This window comes from Pan troglodytes, chromosome 19, assembly GCF_028858775.2.
Source record: "Pan troglodytes isolate AG18354 chromosome 19, NHGRI_mPanTro3-v2.0_pri, whole genome shotgun sequence".
Classification (NCBI taxonomy): domain Eukaryota; kingdom Metazoa; phylum Chordata; class Mammalia; order Primates; family Hominidae; genus Pan; species Pan troglodytes.
In genome coordinates this window covers 95,876,722-95,897,963 of record NC_072417.2, presented here as the reverse complement: position 1 = coordinate 95,897,963, position 21,242 = coordinate 95,876,722, and the positions used below count along the sequence as shown (strand labels likewise).

The 21,242-nt window shown below is 47.5% G+C and overlaps 1 protein-coding gene across 2 annotated transcripts in view; it reads right to left on the bottom strand.

Moving 5' to 3' along the window:
* Positions 1 to 15,560, bottom strand: part of FOXK2 (forkhead box K2) — a 90,656-nt gene extending 75,096 nt beyond the window's left edge. The window contains exon 1 of one of the 2 annotated variants that reach the window (XR_002940310.3): positions 14,982 to 15,473. Coding sequence is in view for 1 of the 2 variants with exons in the window: in XM_024350787.2 (XP_024206555.1) it covers positions 14,982 to 15,400 (419 nt within the window). In the remaining variant the exon portion in view is untranslated. Of the gene's footprint in view, positions 1 to 14,981 lie in introns of both variants that reach the window. The other variant, XM_024350787.2, reaches the window with a different exon arrangement.
* Positions 15,561 to 21,242: the final 5,682 nt, after the last annotated feature.

Below are 21,242 nucleotides of genomic sequence, written 5' to 3'. Positions count from 1 at the left end.
ATACTTAATAATAATAAATGACAGTTAATGGTTATGTATTCACTGCACTATACTTTTTTTTTTTTTGAGACAAAGTCTCACTCCGTCACCCAGGCTGGAGTGCAGTGGCACGGTCTCGGCTCACTACAACCTCTGCCTCCTGGGTTCACGCAATTCTCCTGCCTCAGCCTCCCGAGTAGCTGGGATTACAGGCGTGTGCTACCATGCCTGGCTAAGTTTTTGCATTTTTAGTAGAGACAGGGTTTCACCATGTTGGCCAGGCTGGTCTCAAACTCCTGACCTCAGGTGATCCACCCGCCTGGCCTCCCAAAGTGCTGGGATTACAGGCGTGAGCCACCACGCCCGGCAGCACTATACGTTTTATTGTTAACTTAGAGTATACTGCTTTTACTTATTTTTAAAAAGTTAACTATACAATAGCCCCAGGTAGGTCCTTCAGGAAGTATCCAGAAGAAGCCGTTATCACCGGAGGTGACAGCTCCATGCACTTTACTTCCCCTAAGAACTTTGGAGTGGAACAAGATGTGGAGGTAGAAGACAGTGATACTGCTGGTCCTGACCCTATGTAGGGCTAGGCTAGTGTGTGTTTCAGTCTTAGTTTTTAAACAAAAAAAGTTTAAAAAGAAAAAAAAATAATTTTACAAACAGAAAAAAGCTTATCAAATAAGAATACAAAAATATTTTTGTGGTCAGGCACGGTGGCTCACACCTGTAATCCCAGCACTTTGGGAGGCCAAAGCAGGCAGATCACCTGAGGTCAGGAGTTCGAGACCAGCCTGGTCAACACGGCAAAACCCCATCTCTACTAAAAATACAAAAATTAGCCAGGCAAGGTGGCTACTCGGGAGGCTGAAGCAGGAGAATCACTCGAACCCGGGAGGCAGAGGTTGCAGTGAGCCACAATCACACCATTGCACTCCAGCTTGGGCCACACAGTGAGACGTAGTCTCAGAAAAAAACAACAAAAAATATTTTTTATGTCTGCACAATGTGTGTTTTAAACTAAGTATTAGTTTATAAAGTAAAAAAAAGTTATAGTATGTTAAGACTAATAGATTATTTACAATTTTTTTCTTTTACCTGACAAGAAAACTCTTTTTAAATACATTTAGGCCAGGCGCAGTGGCTCACGCCTGTAATCCCAGCACTTTGGGAGGCCGAGGTGGGTGGATCACCTGAGGTCAGGAGTTCAAGACCAGCCTGGCCAACATGGTGAAACCCCGTCTCCACTAAAAATGCAAAAACTAGCTGGGCTGGTCTCGGGTGCTGGTAATCCCAGCTACTCGGAAAGCTGAGGCAGGAGAATTGCTTGAACCAAGGAGGCTGAGGCTGCAGTGAGCCGAGAACGCGCCATTGCACTGCAGCCTAGGCAACAAGAGCGAAACTCCATCTCAAAAAAATAAATAAGATGGGCACAGTGGCTCACGCCTATAATCCCAGCACTTAGGGAGGCCAAGGCAGGTGTTTACCTGAGCTCAGGAGTTCGAGACCAGCCTGGACAACATGGTGAAACCCCATCTCTACTAAAATAAAATAAAATAAAATAAAATAATTAGCCGGGCGTGGCGGCGTGCACCTGTAATCCCAGCTACTCGAGAAGCTGAGGCAGGAGAACTGCTTGAACCTGGGAGGCAGACGTTGCAGTGAGCCAAGGTCACACCATTGCACTGCAGCCTGGGCGACAAAAGCGAAACTCCTTCTCAAATAAATAAAGTATAGCCTAAATGTCCAGTGTTTATGAAGTTGACAGCGGTGTACAGTCATGTCCTAGGCCTTCACATTCACTCACCATTTACTCACTGACTCACCCAGTCCTGCAAGCTCTGCTGACACTAAGTGCTCTAGGGAGCTGTACCTTCATCTTTTGTACCTTATTTTTACTGTGCCTTTTCTATGTTTTAATATGTTTAGATACACAAACACCATGTTACCGCATTCAATACGGTCACACGTTGCTTAAGTTTGTGCAGCATGTGGCTGTAGGAGCAACAGGATATACACACAGCCTGGGTGTGCGGCAGGCTGTGTCATCTAGGTTTGTACAAGTATGCTCTATGATGTTCGCACAACAATGAAATCACCTAACAACGCATTTCTCAGAATGATTTCCACCGTTAAGTGATGCATGACTGTACAAGGCCAAAAAAGTCACTTTGGGGAGTCTACCATCAACAAAAACAAAAAAAAGTGGGAGCAACTGTAGAATGAGAAGTGAATTTAATCTGACTTACATTTATAACTGTTTTACATGGTTTCCTATGGTACAGTAGTCACCCAATCCAAACTCAGAAGCCCACATCCAACCAATTCAGCAATAAACATTTGAGTCCTATCAAGTACCCAGAATTCCTGGAGGAGGTCACCCAGGGGTCAAAGGCTACAACCCCAGGAAGTGTACAACGTAAAGATGAATCAGCCCAGCCCACAGAACACTTACATGCAGTTCACTCAAGTGTACAGGATTTCAGTTGTGTTTAATCACGTGTGGACAAGTCCAGGGGGAAGCTTGGCAAAGTGGGAACAGGTCCTCAAGGAGGACCCAGAACAGACACTTTATATTTAAACTACATCTTCTTCCACCCAGCTCAAATGGCTATCAAAATGATGTTCATTATCCTAACATCCTCCAACAGCTCAGAAATGGCAAAAACACAGAATTTTTAAAACATTCTCTATACACTCAAAATGCTATCATATTCTGAAAAATACAAGACCAAAAAAGCCACTTTGAAAACACAACAGTAGACCGGGCACAGTGACTCACACTTTGGCCTGTGATCCCAACACTTTGGGAGGCCAAGACAGGGGAATCACTTGCAGTCAGGAGTTTGAGACCAGCCTGGCCCACATGGTGAAACCCCGTCTCTACTAAAAATACAAAAATTAGCAGGGCGTGGTCGTGGGCGCCTGTAATCCCAGCTACTCGGGAGACTGAGGCAGGAGAATTGTTTGAACCCGGGAGGAGGACGTTGCAGTGAGCTGAGATGGCGCCATTGCACTCCAGCCTGGGTGACAGAGCGAGACTCTGTCTCAAAAAAAAAAAAAAAACACATCAGTAGTTTTAAATTTCCTTATTTCGGGTTTTCTCTTTTTTTTTTTTTTTTTGAGATGGAGTTTCGCTCTTGTTGCCCAGGCTGGAGTTCAAGTGATTCTCCTGCCTTAGCCTCCCGAGTAGCTGGTATTAGAGGCATGCGCCACCACATCCAGCTAATTTTGTATTTTTAGTAGACACGGGGTTTCTCCATGTTGGTCAGGCTGGTCTCAAACTCCCGATCTCAGGAGATCCGCCTGCCTTAGCCACCCAAAGTGCTGGGATGACAGGCATGACCCAACGTGCCCGGCCTATTTCAGGTTTTCTATATTCCATCTGTCCAAATGAAAGTCAAAAGATGAGTTTTCTTACTGCCAATTATTAATGACTAAACACCATTAAAAACAGCACCTTGAGAGCCATCTTTCCCAGCGTGGCTGTGCTAACAATGACGTCACATCATCAGTTCATTCTCCAGTGGAACCAGGAACACAAAAAACTGGAACAATTCAGCTACAGCTCATTGTCTTTTTTCCCACTAAAGATAAACGTTCTCAGAATATCTGTATCAATGTAACTAAGGTATTCCTAGTTCTCAGAATATCTGTATCAGCCTAATTAAGTCAATAAATACGACTAAGAGAACACATTACAAACGTAACAATGTTAGGCTACTACTGCCTTAAGGGACCTAGTTGTATCTTCTTACAACCAGGGATAGCAAGACAGAACTGCATTCCGAGAGTGTCCTTTCAAAGCTGCAAAGGGAGGAGTTATCTAGTGACTCCGCAATGAGTCTCAACCTCCAGGCTCTGTTTTACAAAAGGCACTTTCAGGTGGGGCGCCATGGCTCACGCCTGTAATCCCAGCACTTTGGGAGGCCGAGGCAAGCGGATCACCTGAGGTCAGGAGTTCAAGATCAGCCTGGCCAACATGGTGAAACCCTGTCTACTAAAAATACAAAAATTAGCTGGGAGTAGTGGCACGCGCCTGTAATCCCAGGTACTCAGGAGGCTAAGGCAGGAGAATCACTTGAACCTGGGAGGCGGAGGTTGCAGTGAGCCAAGATCGTGCCACTGCATTCCAGCCTGGACGACAGAGCAGAACTCCATCTTGGAAAAAAAAAAAAAAAAAATTAGCCGGCGTGGTGGCACGTGCCTGTAATTCCAGCTACTCAGGAGGCTGAGGCAGGAGAATCGCTTGAACCCGGGAGGTGGACACTGCAATGAGCCGAGATCACACCACTGCACTTCAGCCTGGGAAACAGAGCAAGACCCTGTCTCAAAAAAAAAAAAAAAAAAAAAAAGGCGCTTTCAAGTATAATTTGAACAGATGCTTTGGTAGCATAAAGGTTTTAAGCAGGAATCATCTGTAAAAAAAATTATCAAAACTTACCAGCAGTAGGACCAAGAGTCATAACCAACTTTTATTATATGATCAACTGCTAGGTTGCTATGCACCAGGCGGCTCTCCCCTCCTGTGTCCTGTGCACTGTAAGATTTTTTAGCGGCATCCCTGGCCTCTGTCCACTAGATGCCAGTAGCACCAGTCCTCCCAGTCTATGCCAACCAAATGTGTCTCCAGACACTGTCATACGTCCCAGGGAGGGGAAGGAGGCAGACTCGCCCTGGTGTCATACTCCAATGCCCTTCACAGGACAAAGAATACAAGCATTCCATCTCAAATGACAAACTGCAGCAAAAACCAAATACTGTCTAGAAATCTATGGAATTCTCAGCAGAGCACCTTCTCTGTTCCTAACAAATCAGCAGAGGCGTTTGAAGCCCAATGTGCACTCTAAGCTGACGTGCACGAGGAAAGCAGGGCCGCAGGGGCTGTGGCTCTGGCGCGAGGTACTTCCTGGTCTCCCTGCCACCACTTCCTAGGTACAGCTGTAACACCTTGTTCCGTGCTCAAAGCCCGCTTCACATTGTAGAGATGGTAATGTGTGCCTTAAACATGCCCTCCTGTACTGCATTTTAGCAGCAAATTCAAAAATTCCTCATGAAAAAGTGTGGAGGTTGATTTACTATGACTGTCATTATTTAAGATATTATAAATTGCTCCAAAAACCAAACATAAAAGAAAACAAGAGCCCCACAAAAATGTTAAACAGATAAGAATACTACTACCCAAATGCCAACTGCTTTCATTAAAAGCTTCCTTAATTTAGAAACCCTCTTTTCTTCATTTTCCAAAAAAAATCTTTCTCTTCAACAAAGCAGGAATAGTTACATTTTCACAATGGAAAAATCTGCTGTTACTATAACAGCCTCATCTCCTGGAATATTTCCACCAATCATGCACGGAGCTGTGCTGTACTTCTGCAACCACAGGTCTAAATGGGACCTGCCAGTAAATGGGGGAGCCACGCCTGACTACAATCACTTCACTATTAATAAATGATCAGCACTTGAAAACATGTATAGGCCAGGCGGGGTGGCTCGCACCTGTAATCCCAGCACTTTGGCAGACTGAGGTGGGGGGACTGCTTGAGGACAGGAATTTGCGACCAGCCTGGGCAACATAGCGAGACCCCACGTCCAAAAAAAAATAAATTAGCCCTGAATGGCCATGCAGGCCTGTACTCTGAGCTACACGGGAGACTGAGGTGGGAAGATCGCTTGAGTCCAGGAGTTCAAGGCTGCAGTGAGCTATGATGGCGCCACTGTACTCCAGCCTGGGTGACAGAGTGAGACTCTAAATAATAAAATAAAAGGAACACAGAGTTTTACCACTGGAAGAAGTACTAAACACTAAGGTGAGGCAGGAGTAAGTTGGTTACTGGGTTTTTAACTTAAAGTAACAATTATGCTAAAATAGCTGCACCGTGTTCTGTGTCTACAAATCAGTGATAACAATGTATCTCAATTTGCCAAATGAATATCTTCGGTTTTGAGACAAAGTCTTGCTATGTCACCCAGGCTGGAGTACAGTGGCGCCATCTCAGCTCACCACAACCTTCACCCTGTGGGTTCAAGTGATTATCCTGCCTCAGCCTCCTGAGTTGCTGGGATTACAGGCATCCGCCACCATGCCCAGTTAATTTTTGTATTTTTAGTAGAGTCGGAGTTTCGCCATGTTGGCCAGGCTGATCTCGAACTCCTGACCTCAGGTGATCCACCTGTCTCGGCTTCCCAAAGTGCTGGGATTACAGGCAAGAGCCACCAGGCCCAGCCAAAATTTCTTTAAAAGCTATCTCTACCAAAAATACAAAAATTAGCCAGCATGGTGGTGCATGCCTGTAATCCCAGCTCCTCGGGAGGCTGAGGCAGGAGAATCGCTTGAACCCAGGAGGCGGAGCTTAAATACAGAGTAGTTATTAAAGGCAACTGATTTGTACACTGAACACTTTTCAAAGTGCAAAGCGCCATTTGCCCTCTGCTATGAACATCCCTTTATTTATGCCAACACATGCCAACTCCTGTGTCCCAGGCTCAGCTCCACTTACAAGCTTGTCAGGAGTTTCAGGTCGCAAAACGAAGGCATTTCAGCCACCCTTGCAGCCCTTCAATACGGAAACACACCAGACTTTCCTAGTAGCTCCGTTCCGACCCGCTCTGCTCAGCTCTTCAAACAAGACAATCTCGTTTTCTTTTCCACTGGGAGCTGTCCTCCTTCACACATCGTCTGCTGTCTACTCGGCAAAGAGCTGACCAGGCCTCAACTCCATTTCTTTCTTTTTTTTTTTTTTTGAGACGGAGTCTCGCTCTGTCGCCCAGGTTGGAGTGCAGTGGCGCGATCTCGGCTCACTGCAAGCTCCATCTCCTGGGTTCATGCCATTCTCCTGCCTCAGCCTCCCGAGTAGCTGGGACTACAGGTGCCCGCCACCATGCCCAGCTAATTTTTTGCATTTTTAGTAGAGATGAGGTTTCACCGTGTTAACCAGGATGGTCTCAATCTCCTGACCTCATGATCCACCTGCCTCGGCCTCCCAAAGTGCTGGGATCACAGGTGTGAGCCACCGCACCCAGCCTCAACTCCCATTTCTTGGTGGTTCCTTCAGCCACTTCACCTTAGTGATAAGGTTTCCGCTCCTCCTAACCCTAATCTCAACTCTGCTCTCCTTACAAGGTCCCCACTTTACATGCACTCCTTCTACCTCCACTCCTTCCTTATTCTCCAGCCCTATGTCCAGCCTCCTTCCTTATCCTGGAGACAACAGCCCTCTCAAAGGCTGCCCAAGACTTCCTGATTGCCAAGCCATGTCCCTGGGCCATCTCCTTCCCAGGACCCCCTCCTTCTTACTTCTTCTTTCTGGTACTGGGATTCTCCGGGAAGCTCAGTTCTGCCCATCTGCATTCTGAGTAGGACAGAATCACTGTGAGTTCCCTCAATTCATTTATTGGAGTCTCCACCTGGAAAGCTCCAGAAGCCACTGACTGTCCTCATCTCTCTCCAGTCTTCACCTTGGAAGATACTGTCTCTGATTTAATAAGCAAGTCTTCAAATGTGACATTACCAAACACAATCTGCCACATAAGAAAGAAAGTGTGGAATTTAGGCCACGTAAGAAAGAAAGTGTGGGATTCATGCCACATAAGAAAGAAAGTGTGGGATTCGGGCCACATAAGAAAGAAAGTGTGGAATTCATGCCACATAAGAAAGAAAATGTGGAATTCATGCCACATAAGAAAGAAAGTGTGGGATTCATGCCACATAAGAAAGAAAGTGTGGGACTCATGCCACATAAGAAAGAAAGTGTGGGATTCATGCCACATAAGAAAGAAAGTGTGGGATTCGGGCCACATAAGAAAGTGTGGAATTCATGCCACATAAGAAAGAAAGTGTGGGATTCAGGCCACATAAGAAAGAAAGTGAGGGATTCGGGCCACATAAGAAAGAAAGTGAGGGATTCGGGCCACATAAGAAAGAAAGTGTGGGATTCGGGCCACATAAGAAAGAAAGTGAGGGATTCATGCCACATAAGAAAGAAAGTGTGGGATTCATGCCACATAAGAAAGAAAGTGTGGGATTCGGGCCACATAAGAAAGAAAGTGTGGAATTCATGCCACATAAGAAAGAAAATGTGGAATTCATGCCACATAAGAAAGAAAGTGTGGGATTCATGCCACATAAGAAAGAAAGTGTGGGACTCATGCCACATAAGAAAGAAAGTGTGGGATTCATGCCACATAAGAAAGAAAGTGTGGGATTCGGGCCACATAAGAAAGTGTGGAATTCATGCCACATAAGAAAGAAAGTGTGGGATTCAGGCCACATAAGAAAGAAAGTGAGGGATTCGGGCCACATAAGAAAGAAAGTGAGGGATTCGGGCCACATAAGAAAGAAAGTGTGGGATTCGGGCCACATAAGAAAGAAAGTGAGGGATTCATGCCACATAAGAAAGAAAGTGTGGGATTCATGCCACATAAGAAAGAAAGTGTGGGATTCGGGCCACATAAGAAAGAAAGTGTGGAATTCGGGCCACATAAGAAAGAAAGTGTGGAATTCATGCCACATAAGAAAGAAAGTGTGGGATTCAGGCCACATAAGAAAGAAAGTGAGGGATTCATGCCACATAAGAAAGAAAGTGTGGAATTCATGCCACATAAGAAAGAAAGTGTGGGATTCATGCCACATAAGAAAGAAAGTGAGGGATTCATGCCACATAAGAAAGAAAGTGTGGGATTCATGCCACATAAGAAAGAAAGTGTGGGACTCATGCCACATAAGAAAGAAAGTGTGGGATTCAGGCCACATAAGAAAGAAAGTGTGGGATTCAGGCCACATAAGAAAGAAAGTGTGGGATTCATGCCACATAAGAAAGAAAGTGTGGGACTCATGCCACATAAGAAAGAAAGTGAGGGATTCATGCCACATAAGAAAGAAAGTGTGGGATTCATGCCACATAAGAAAGAAAGTGAGGGATTCATGCCACATAAGAAAGAAAGTGTGGGATTCATGCCACATAAGAAAGAAAGTGTGGGATTCAGGCCACATAAGAAAGAAAGTGTGGGATTCGGGCCACATAAGAAAGAAAGTGTGGGATTCGGGCCACATAAGAAAGAAAGTGTGGGATTCGGGCCACATAAGAAAGAAAGTGTGGGATTCGGGCCACATAAGAAAGAAAGTGTGGGACTCATGCCACATAAGAAAGAAAGTGTGGGATTCGGGCCACATAAGAAAGAAAGTGTGGGATTCGGGCCACATAAGAAAGAAAGTGTGGGACTCATGCCACATAAGAAAGAAAGTGTGGGATTCATGCCACATAAGAAAGAAAGTGTGGGATTCAGGCCACATAAGAAAGAAAGTGTGGGATTCAGGCCACATAAGAAAGAAAGTGTGGGACTCATGCCACATAAGAAAGAAAATGTGGAATTTATGCCACATAAGAAAGAAAGTGTGGGATTCAGGCCACATAAGAAAGAAAGTGTGGAATTACCACTGGGTAAAACTGATAGAGTTCATTTGGCATAGGACAGGGGTCACTTTTCTAAATAAACAGAGTTTTAATTTAGCATGTTAAATAATTGTAGGCAATAGTAAATTCAACTTGTTCTATTTATATTTGACTATTAGATATTCTGGGATCTTACGGATCAGAATGTGTCAAATTCATTTGACATTTTCAAAGTATAAACAACTGTTAAAGAGTTGCCTATTTTTATTCATAAATTATACTTAGTTTGTTACCATGGCAACAAAAATAGCAACAACAAACCCAAACTGTCCTGTCCAATTGATCTTTCTAAAAAACACTTTACTAATCATAGCCTCCAGACCAGGCCCTTGGACAAATAAGAACCTTGTCCTCGACCGGGCGCAGTAGCTCACGCCTGTAATCCCAGCACTTTGGGAGGCCAAGGTGGGCAGATGACCTGAGGTCAGGAGTTCTGACCAGCCTGACCAACATGGTGAAACCCCGTCTCTACTAAAAATGCAAAAAAAGTTAGCCAGGCATGGTGGCACGTACCTGTAGTCCCAGCTACTTGGGAGGCTGAGACAGAAGAATTGCTTGAACCCAGAACCCAGGAGGCGGAGGCTGCAGTGAGCTGAGACTGCGTCACTGCACTCCCACCTGGGCAACACAGCAAGATTCCATCTCAAAAAATAGATAAATAGATAAGTAAATAAAATACAAATACAAAAATTAGCCGGGCATGGTGGCGGGCATCTGTAATCCCAGCTACTCGGGAGGCTGAGCCAGGATAATCACTTGAACCCGGGAGGCGGAGGTTGCAGTGAGCCGAGATCGTGCCACTGTACCCCAGCCTGGGCGACAGACAGAGACCGATTTAAAAAAAAAAAGCCACCTTGTCCTCAAAGAGGGCATTTCAGTCTATCACTGGCAAAGTAAAAACACTCCCCACCAGACCCAGGCAGACCTCACGCTCCAGCTGCTCCAAAGTCTCTTCCAGCCTGAATTGCAGGTTCTCCAGAGCCAGGCTACAGGGCCAGCCACACGTGGGAGGCAACCTCCACTGGCTCACCGCCAAGAGCCCTGCCAGGTGGGGCCCAGACACCCCCATGGAGCCCACCCTCCAGTCTCCCAGGAACACCTGCGCCTCAGGTCAGTCAGAGGCTCTAAGAGAGGAAAACGCTGCCTTTCTTTACACACAGCCCTGCATCCTGTGTATCCAAAAATCAAGGACTTGAAGAAGCCATTTGTTTTCCAGAAAACCACACACCCTGACAATCTTTGTACACACTGAGCCCCCACCAACCACACTGGGCTCGAGGCTCCCCAGCCACTGTGGAAACAGTACTTGGATCCACATCTTAGTCAAATTATTAAAATACAGCAGACAAGGACAGGATCATAGTCCTCATCTTTCTCTCTTCCCCCACATTAATACATTATTATTTCAATGAAATGAGCCAAATTTTAAACCTAAACTACTTATGTACTCTTGCAAATTTTCTGATAATTTTTAATATAAATTCAAAACATAAATTCATTTTGAAGTTGGAATTTGAATAAAATCACTGTGGTTCAAATAAGAGACCAACGACGGGTTGTTACATTATTTTCTAACTCTACAGTGATGTTAAATTTAGTAGACAAATCTGAAATAAGCATTAATAGTATTTCAGCCTTAGGACAGGCGCAGTGGCTCACGCCTATAATCCCAGCACTTTGGGAAGCGGAGGCGGGACGGATCACCTGAGTTCAGGAGTTTGAGACCAGCCTGGCCAACATGGTGAAACCCTGTTGCTACAAAAAACACAAAGCCAGGCGTGGTGGTGGGCTCCTTAATCCCAGCTACTGGGGAGTCTGAGGCAGGAGAATGGCTTGAATCCAAGAGGCCAAGGTTGCAGTGAGCCAAGATCACGCCACTGCACTCCAGCCTGGACAACAGAGACTCGTAATAATACTTTGGCCTTTACATAATTACTCTAAGTTACGTGTGCTTTCAAGCTTATACATTTAATTTGATTTTTAAACTTAAAAAGAACTTGTATCATCAACCTGAACACTGAGCTTAAATTCAGAAAAAAAGATTTTAGGGCCAGGTGTGGTGGCTCACACCTGTAATCCCAGCACTTTGGGAGGCGGAGGTGAGCAGATCACCTGAGGTCAGGAGTTCAAGACCAGCCTGACCAACATGGATTAACCCTGTCTCTACTAAAAATACAAAATTAACTGGGTGCGGTGGTGTAGTGCACACCTGTAATCCCAGGTACTCGGGAGGCTGAAGCAGGAGAATCGCTTGAGCCCAGGAAGCGGAGGTTGCAATGAGCCGAGATCATACCATTGCACTCCAGCCTAGGCAACAAGAGCGAAAAACTCTGTCTTAAAAAAAAAAAAAAAAAAAAAAAGATTTTAAACAATGTATCTGCATTTCACTGGTACCAATTCTTTATGATTTATTCCATTAACCTGTGTTACTGCCCTACACCACAAATTTGGAAATGATACCTTACAAAAAAGGAAGTGCTGAAATATCCTCTAGGTTAATAATTTAATTCACACTGCACAAATGCTAAGCTCCCCTCTGTGAAAAAAGCCACGCATCCCCTTGTGTACTCAGTACGGGTAGAGAGTCCCAGGCCCGTGAGAAGTCCAGGATACATGTTCGCCTCAGTGGCCACAAGACTCTTCCCTGAGCACAAGTGGGAGGCCCAGCCTCCATCTCACTGCCCTTCTTACTCATCTCTACTGCAAGACTCATTCCTACTGTTCAAAAGGTCTGAATTCGGCCAGGCGTGGTGGCTCACAGCTGTAATCCCAGCACTTTGGGAGGCCGAGGCGGGTGGATCACGAGGTCAGGAGATCAAGACCATCCTGGCCAACATGGTAAAACCCCGTCTCTACTAAAACTACAAAAATTAGCTGGGTGTGGTGGCGTGTGCCTGTAATCCCAGCTACTCAGGAGGCTGAGGCACAAGAATTGCTTGAACCAGGGAGGCGGAGGTTGCAGCAAACCAAGATCACGCCATTGTACTCCAGCCTGGCAACAAAGCGAGACTCCGTCTCAAAAAAATAAGGTCTGAATTCTGGCCCTCACTGAAAGGTCAACTTATCTCCATGTTTATCATGTTAGCATGTGCAGAATTCAATTCAATACAAATCGTTCTGGCTGAATGGTGAGGAGAATTTTCTTTAAAAACTCAAAATCGGGCCAGGCACGGTGGCTCATGCCTGTAATCCCAGCACTTTGGGAGGCCGAGGCGGGCAGATCATGAGGTCAGGAGATCGAGACCATCCTGGCTAGCATGGTGAAACCCCGTCTCTACTAAAAATACAAAAAAAAATTAGCTGGGCGTAGTGGCGGGCGCCTGTAGTCTCAGCTACTCAGGAGGCTGAGGCAGGAGAATGATGTGAACCCGGGAGGCATAGCTTGCAGTGAGCCGAGATTGCGCCACTGCACTCCAGCCTGGGGGACAGAGCAAGGCTCCGTCTCAGGAAAAAAAAAAAAAAAAAAAATTCCAAAAAACTCAAAATCTTGGCCAGGTATGTGGGGAGGAGTGGTGAGATTATAGCTCACACCTGTAATCCCAGCCTGGAATGCAGTGGTGCAATCATAGCTCACAACAACTTCAAACTCCTGAGCACTGGGGCAGGAGGATCGCTTGTGCCCAGAAGTTTGAGGCTGCAGTGAGCTGTCATCATACCAGTACACTCCAGTCTAGGTCACAGAGACCGTGTCTCAAAATCAAAAACGAACAAAAACTCAAGATCCCCACAGTAGACGCAAACTTCCTTTGTTGTGACACAGTATTTTGTAAAAAAAAAAAAAAAAAAAAAAAAAAGTCAGATTAAAGGGTAGCCATTAGGACCCTACCATTGATTTCATACCGTCTACAGTATAAACACACATAAATAGCATTTTCATTTGAAAATTTCTTTTTTTTTTTTTTTGAGACGGAGTCTTCCTCTGTCCCCCAGGCTGGAGTGCAGTGGTGCGATCTCGGCTGGCTGCAAGCTCCACCTCCAGGGTTCACATTCTCCTGCCTCAGCCTCCTGAGTAGCTGGGACTACAGGCGCCCGCCACCACGCCCGGCTAATTTTTTTTTTTTTTTTTTTTTTTTTTTTTTTTTTTTTGTATTTTTAGTAGAGACGGGGTTTCACCGTGTTAGCCAGAATGGTCTCGACCTCCTGACCTCGTGATCCGCCCGCCTCGGCCTCCCAAAGTGCTGGGATTACAGACGTGAGCCACCGGGCCCGGCCTGAAAATAACATTCTTTAAAATGCTACTACCAAAGTTTAAGGAATATGCTGGTGCACTTTTCCATGCTAAGAAACAGAACAGCGCATGCACACACACACAACAGGCAAGTCAAGAAGAAAAGCAACAGCTCTTACCAGCATCTCCAACAACCGAAAGCGTTAAAAATTCCAATTTGTAGGCCGGGCGCGGTGGCTCACGCCTGTAATCCCAGCACTTTGGGAGGCGGAGGCGGGTGGATCACAAGGTCAGGAGTTCAATACCAGCCTGGCCAAGATGGTGAAACCCCGTCTCTACTAAAAATACAAAAAATTAGCCGGGCGCGGTGGCAGGCGCCTGTAATCCCAGCTACTCGGGAGGCTGAGGCAGGAGAACCGCTTGAACTCAGAGGGCGGAGATTGCAGTGAGCCAAGATCGCGCCACTGCACTCCAGCCTGAGCGACAAAGTGAGCCTCCGTCTCAAAAAACAAAAAAATTCGTTTGTGTGGACAAAGGCTGTACTTGCAATGATCTAGAAGTGAGCCCCTGAGGAATAATTAGCATTTCCTAGACAGCAAGTTTGTGTTTCAAGCAGAGTAAACGATAACTTCATAAAACCACAGGACCAAGCTAAATTGTTTTGTAGCAGGATAGGCAGTTCCCTATCAGGCTGACTTAACACTCTACACGACCTTGTAATAATTCCTAATCAACTGTCTTTTTGTAGAAGTTACGCGAAAAGCATCTAGTTTTCCCTAAATTTTAAGGTTCAGAGCACAGATTGAAAATCCATCACGCTTGAAGCGTCTTCCAATTTGGGCTACTGAAAACACGGCAGGGAAAAAGGAGTCCTTCCTGCTTAAAACACCGCACTCTTGAAACAGCTCACTACTGAAAACGACTGAACAACAACAACAACAACAAAATACAACAGACAACCCTTCATCGGTTAAGAGACACAGATTTTAGTTCGGGGCAGTTCCTCCCACCGCACACCGTTTTCACATTTCTGTTCAGCGCGACCTCGCTGCAGAATAGAAACAGCACACGTGAACTCCCCGCACGCACAGAACCCAGAAACCTTGACCCGCGCGCGCAGCCGCCCGCAGCCCCGCTCCAGGAAGGAGGAAAGACGGGGGGCTGCACCTGCCAGGAGGGGGACCGAGAGGACGGGAGTCGGGGCCAGGGGCTGTCGAGGGTTGGGATCCAGCCGGGGCCTGGGTCCCGCTGGTGGTCCCGGCTGTGGGAGAGTCGGGCCCCCGCTCGTGGGTGATCCCGGGCCTGGGCGCGTGTCCCGTCCCGTCCTGCCAGGCGCTGCAGGCCGCAGACCCCGCCCGCCCCGCCCCGAGGCCACTCACACGCGCGGCAGCTGCAGCGGCGGCGCCCCGCGCCTCTGGAACACGCCGTCCACGAATACCCCGTTCTTGCCCAAGCAGCGCAGGTAGAAGTCGCCGCCGGCGTCGGGCCTGGGCTGCGCGGGCGGCAGCTCCTGAGCGGCCCCGCCATGGCCGCCGCCGCCCGGGGGCGTGAAGATCTCGAGGTGGCGCCGGGAGATGAAGCTCGAGTGGCCCATGCTCACGTCCACCGAGCCCTGCGACGAGTTGCGGCCGATGGTCACCGAGCGCTTCTTCATCAGATACTCGAACTCGCGGCCCTCCAGGCGCGCCACGGCCCAGCCGCCCGGCGGGGACCCGCCGCCCCCGGCCCCGCCGCCCCCGGCCCCGCCGCCCGCGGGTGGCGTGCCCGCGCCCGAGAGCGCCGCCGCGGCCGCCGCCATGGGCCTGCGTGAGGGCCCCCGGGCCGCTCCGCGCGGGCGCCGGTGGCGCGGGCCGAGGCCCAGGCCGCGCGGGTCGTCGGCCGCCGCGCACCGGAGCTGAGGGAGGGGGCCGAGCCGAGGCCGCCGGCCGGCGAGCGAGCGAGCGGCGGCGGCGAGGGGCGGGAGCACGCGCGGCCGCGCCACCGAGCCGGCACGCCGGGCCCGCCCCTCGCTGACGGACGGTTACGCCGGCCAATGGGGGCGGCGTACGGCAGTGGGGCTACCGAAGCAGGCCAATGGCAAGACACGTCGCACCAAGCTGCCGGCACGTCCGGCGGCGGCGCCCGACGCAGTCCCGACTCCGGGCGCCGCGGAAAACCCGGGGCGGACGGTCGGCAGCCCGCGCGGGATCGGGGCTGGCGCGGGGTCGGCGCGGGCGCGGGAGCTCGGGGGTCTGAGCCCGGCCTGGCAGCGCCTTAGGCGCGGCGGGCGGGACCAGGCCCAAGGTCACAGCGGGCGCCAGGCACGCAGCGGCCCCCAACCCGGCGTGGACGCCGGGGTGCGGATAGGCGGCGGCCCGCGAGCCCAGGCCCGGCCGCCGAGCGGCCTTTTCCCCGCGAGGTGCGGGAATATCGCGGAGGGGCCGCGTGCCGCGTGGCCTCAGACCCAGGGGACCCGGTGACACGTTCGTTTTTAACCAGCAGCTCCAGGACTGGATGTCGTTATCTTTCCTAGCTAGCGAGTCATGTCATTGTGTCAAAACTGTCCTGCAAAATACGCAGAAGTTCTGAATCACATTTACTTAACTGTCGTCAGCACACAGTTTAAAAATATACACGAGGCCGGGCGCGGTGGCTCACGCCCGTAAGCCCAGCACTTTGGGAGGCCGAGGCGAGCGGATCACCTGAGGTCAGGAGTTCGAGACCAGCCTAGCCAACATGGTGAAATCCCAGCTCTACTAAAAATACAAAAAAAAAAAAAAAAAAAAAAAATAGCCGGGTGTGGTGGTGCACACCTGTAGTCCTAGCTACTCAGGAGGCGGAGGCAAGAGAATTGCTTCAACCTGGGAGGTGGAGGTTGCAGTAAGCCGAGATCGCGTCACTGCACTTCAGTCTGGGCAACAAGAGTGAAACTACGTCTCATATGTATATATATGAACTATATATATATGAACTATATATATATATGAACTGTATATATATGAACTATATATATATGAACTGTATATATATGAACTATATATATGAACTGTATATATATGAACTATATATATGAACTATATACATATATGAACTATATATATGAACTATATATATATGAACTCTCATGAACGAATAGTTAATATCTTAACCAATCTGATACTAACTTTTTAAAAAAAGAATTTCGCCACCGTTTAAAAAATTACAAGATCCCATCTAAATCAAGATGATCAATAGTCCAGATGTTTACTAATCAATGAAACTCCTAACATTAAAAAGAAAAAATCCTGTGGCCGGGCGCGGTGGCTCACACCTGTAATCCCAGCGCTTTGGGAAGCCGAGGCGGGTGGATCACAAGGTCAGGAGTTCAAGACCAGCCTGCCCAACATAGTAAAAGCCCGTCTCTACTAAAAATACAAAAATTAGCCAGGCATGGTGGGGCGTGCCTGCAGTCCCAGCTACTTGGGAGGCTGAGGCAGTAGAATCGCTTGAACCTGGGAGGCGGAGGTTGTGGTGAGCAGACATCACGCCACTGCCCTCCAGCCTGGGTGACAGAGGAGACTCCGTCTCAAAAAAAAAAAAAAAAAAAAAAATTGGGAAAAGAAAGAAAAAATCCTGTAAATGTATCTCACGGGTACTTAACCAGTTGTGGAGACGTTCAAGGTTCAGGATCATGAAAAGTCTACAACCTCTTAAACAGGAAGAATTCCGTGGGAAGTCAGTGTCAGCCCTAGAAACCATGGCTTGGGCTCCAAGCGCGCATCTTCGCAAAACTGAAATAGCAACAAATGGTACCAATTTAGTCTCTGCTGGGGAGGGACTGCCCCCTGAATTGTCTCACTTCTTTCAGCATGGTGGTTCCTGCAGGGTGTGTGAGGAGAAGATCCTATTATAGCCTATATATACAGGTTATAGCAAACACCCCAGGGTTCCTCTATTTGCTGCTTGTTAAATAGCAAAGAACAATTAGAAGAGAGAAATGATATAATTTAGGTACAGAGGCCTGGCACGGTGGCTCATGATTGAATCCCAACACTTTGGGAGGCCAAGGTGGGTGGATCACTTGAGGTTAGAAGTTCGAGACCAGCCTGGCCAACATGGTGAATCCACATATCTACTAAAAATACAAATATTAGCTGGGTGTGGTGGCATGTGCCTATAATCCCAGCTACTTGAGAGGCTGAGGCAGGAGAATCGCTTAAACGCGGGAGGCGGAAATTGCAGTAAGCAAGCGGAGATTGCACCACTGCATTCCAGCCTGGGTGACAAAGCCAGACTCTGTCTCGAAAATAATCATCATCATCATAATGTAGGTACAAAAGGAGTTTAGTGTGAGTAGAAAGACTTGAGACTGGACTTAAACGGAGCAGGATAAAGTGGAGATCCTGAACAGGAACCACCAACTGGGGGCCCCAGGCAGGAGACATCAGGGTCAGTTCATGCATTTTTATTCCTTCAATGTGTAAAAACTTTTTCTAAAAGAAATGGAAATTAATGTGTCCCTCTGAATGTAACATTTACATGTCTTTTTTTTTTTTTTTTTTTGAGTGGAGTTTTGCCCTTGTTGCCCAGGCTGGAGTGCAATGGTGCAATCTTGGCTCACTGCAACCTCCACCTCCCAGGTTCAAGTGATTCTCCTGCCTCAGCCTCCCAAGTAGCTGGGATTACAGGTGCTCACCACCACGCCTGGCTAATTTTGTATTTTTAGTAGACGAGGTTTCACCCTGTTGGCCAGGATTGTCTCGATCTATTGACCTCGTGATCCGCTTGCCTGGGCCTCCCAAAGTGCTGGGATTACAGGCGTGAGCCACCATGCCCGACCTACATTTACATGTCTTAATTGCCATATATGTGTTTGTAATTATAGTACAAATTCCTACAGGTGCAAAGTGTTCTGGCAGGATTTCCTAGACAGAAAAAATTGTTTCATTAAATATTCACTTATATATTAGAGGAATTTTTTTTTCTTTTCTTTCTTTTTTTTTTTTTTGAGACAGTCTCACCCTGTTGCCCAGGCTGGAGTGCGGTGGCCCAATCTCTGCTCACTGTAACCTCCGCCTCCTGGGTTCAAGCGATTCTCCTGCCTCAGCCTCCCGAGTAGCTGGGATTACAGGCGTGTGCCACCACACCCAGCTAATTTTTATATTTTTAGTAGAGACGGGTTTTCACCATATTGGCCAGGCTGGTCTCAAACTCCTGACCTCCAGTGATCCGCCCGCCTTGGCCTCCCAAAGTGCCAGGATTACAGGTGTAAGCCACCATGCCCGGCCATATTAGAGGGATTTTAGGGGACATTGAGATGACTATGGAAATGATAAATAGGAAGTGTATCATTTAACCAAAAAAAAAAAAAAAACAGGCCGGGTGTGGTGGCTCACACGTGTAATCTCAGCACTTTGGGAGGCCAAGGCAGGCAGATCACTAAAGGTCAGGAATTCAAGACCAGCCTGCCCGACATGGTGAAACCCTGTCTCTACTAAAAATACAAAAAATCAGCTGGGCGTGGTGGCGCATGCTTGTAATCCCAGCTACTCAGGAGGCCGAGGCAGGAGAATTGCTTTAACTAGGAGGCGGTGGTTGCGGTGAGCCAAGATCGTGCCACCGCACTCCAGCCTGGGTGACAGAGTGAGACTTTGTCTCAAAAAAAAAAAGAAAAGAAAAAAAGAACAACAAAAAAAGATGGGCAGGCCAGGCATGGTGGCTCACACCTGTAATCCCAGCACTGTGGGAGGCCCAGGTGGGCAGATCACAAGGTCAATAGATGGAGACCATCCTGGCCAATATGGTGAAACCCCATCTCCACTAAAAATACAAAAATTGGCCGGGCACAGTGATTCACGCCTGTAATCCCAGCACTTTGGGAGGCCGAGGCGGGCGGATCATGAGGTCAGGAGATCGAGGTCATCCTGGTTAAGACGGTGAAACCCCGTCTCTTTTAAAAATACAAAAAATTAGCCGGGTGTGGTGGCGGGTGCCTGTAGTCCCAGCTACTTGGGAGGCTGAGGCAGGAGAATGGCGTGAACCTGGGAGGCAGAGCTTGCAGTGAGCTGAGATCTCACCACTGCACTCCAGCCTGGGCGACAAAGCAAGACTCTGTCTCAAACAAGAACAAAAACAAAAACAAAAATTAGGGCCAGGTGCGGTGGCTCACGCCTATAATTCCAGCACTTTGGGAGGCCAAGGCAGGCGGATCACCTGAGGTTGGGAGTTCAAGACCAGCCTGACCAACACAGAGAAACCCTGTCTGTACTAAAAATATACCGGGCATGGTGGTGGGATTACAGGTGTGTGCACCACTACGCCCGGCTAATTTTTGAATTTTTTCAGAGACGGGGTTTTGCAATATTGCCCATGCTGGTGTCGAAGTCCTGAGCTCTGGCGATCCGTCCGCCTCAGCCTCCTCAAGCGCTGGGATTACGGGGGTGAGCCACTGTGCCCAGCCTGTAAATTTTTATTAAGACCAAAAAATTGAATTACATTGGAGACATATCTTTTAATAACATGTCTGGAGCTTTTCCCCGCTGACAATTCACTCATGTATCCACTGATGAAAAGTGCTTATTGCTATAATGAGGCAGGTGTATATAAATATTATCCCTGTTATTTCATTAATGTATACATAGAAATAAATAGAACGAGAGGAAGTTTTATTACAACAACCTAACTCTGATTTTTGAACCTCTTTTGATTGCTGCTTTTACAAGGGAGCTGAAAAGCGATCGCAGAGGACACAGGACTGGGATACACGGCAGCAAAGGTAAAGCATCTTGGTCCAACCTGGGCACTCAGTTGAGACCCCAGAAAGGGAACACCTTAGGAGTAAGGGCTTTAGGATTAGGGGGTGTGTAAACTTTACTAGTGTTAAGTTCACCAGTATAAAGAAAAAGCTAAAATATATGAAATGGAGAATTTATCGAATTATCTAAACACCAAACTGGAAACAGCTGAAGACAAGATTTTTCAACTCAAAGTTACATCGGTTGAAATAATCTGCATCAAAATTCCAAGATAAAAAGAAAGAAGGAAAATGAGAAAAAAAGAAAACAGAAATGAATATTAGAGACCTGTGGGACAAGATCAAATGGTTGAATAAATGTGAAATTTGACTGCCAAGAAGTAGGGAGAAAGAAAATAGGGCAGAGGAAATATTTAAAGAGATAATATGTAAGAAGTTTATACATTGGTGAAAATATACCAACCCACAGATCCAAACAGCTCAGCAAACTCCCAAAAAGATACAGTCAGAGAAAACTACATAAAAGCATATCATAGTCCAACTGCTGAAAACCAATGATAATGAGAAAAGTCCTAAAAAGAGGCAGACTTTAAAAGGTACATTACATTTGGCCGGGCGCAGTGGCTCACGCCTGTAATCCCAGCACTTTGGGAGGCCGAGGCGGGTGGATCATGAGGTCAGGAGATAGAGGCCATCCTGGCTAACATGGTGAAACCCCATCTCTACTAAAAATACAAAAAAAAATTAGCCGGGCGTAGTGGTGGGTGCCTGTAGTCCCAGCTACTCAGGAGGCTGAGGCAGGAGAATGGTGTGAACCCAGGAGGCAGAGCTTGTAGTGAGCCAAGATCACACCACTGAACTCCAACCTGGGCAACAGTGCAAAACTCGGTCTCAAAAATTTAAAAAAAAAAAAATTGGGTAGGCGCAG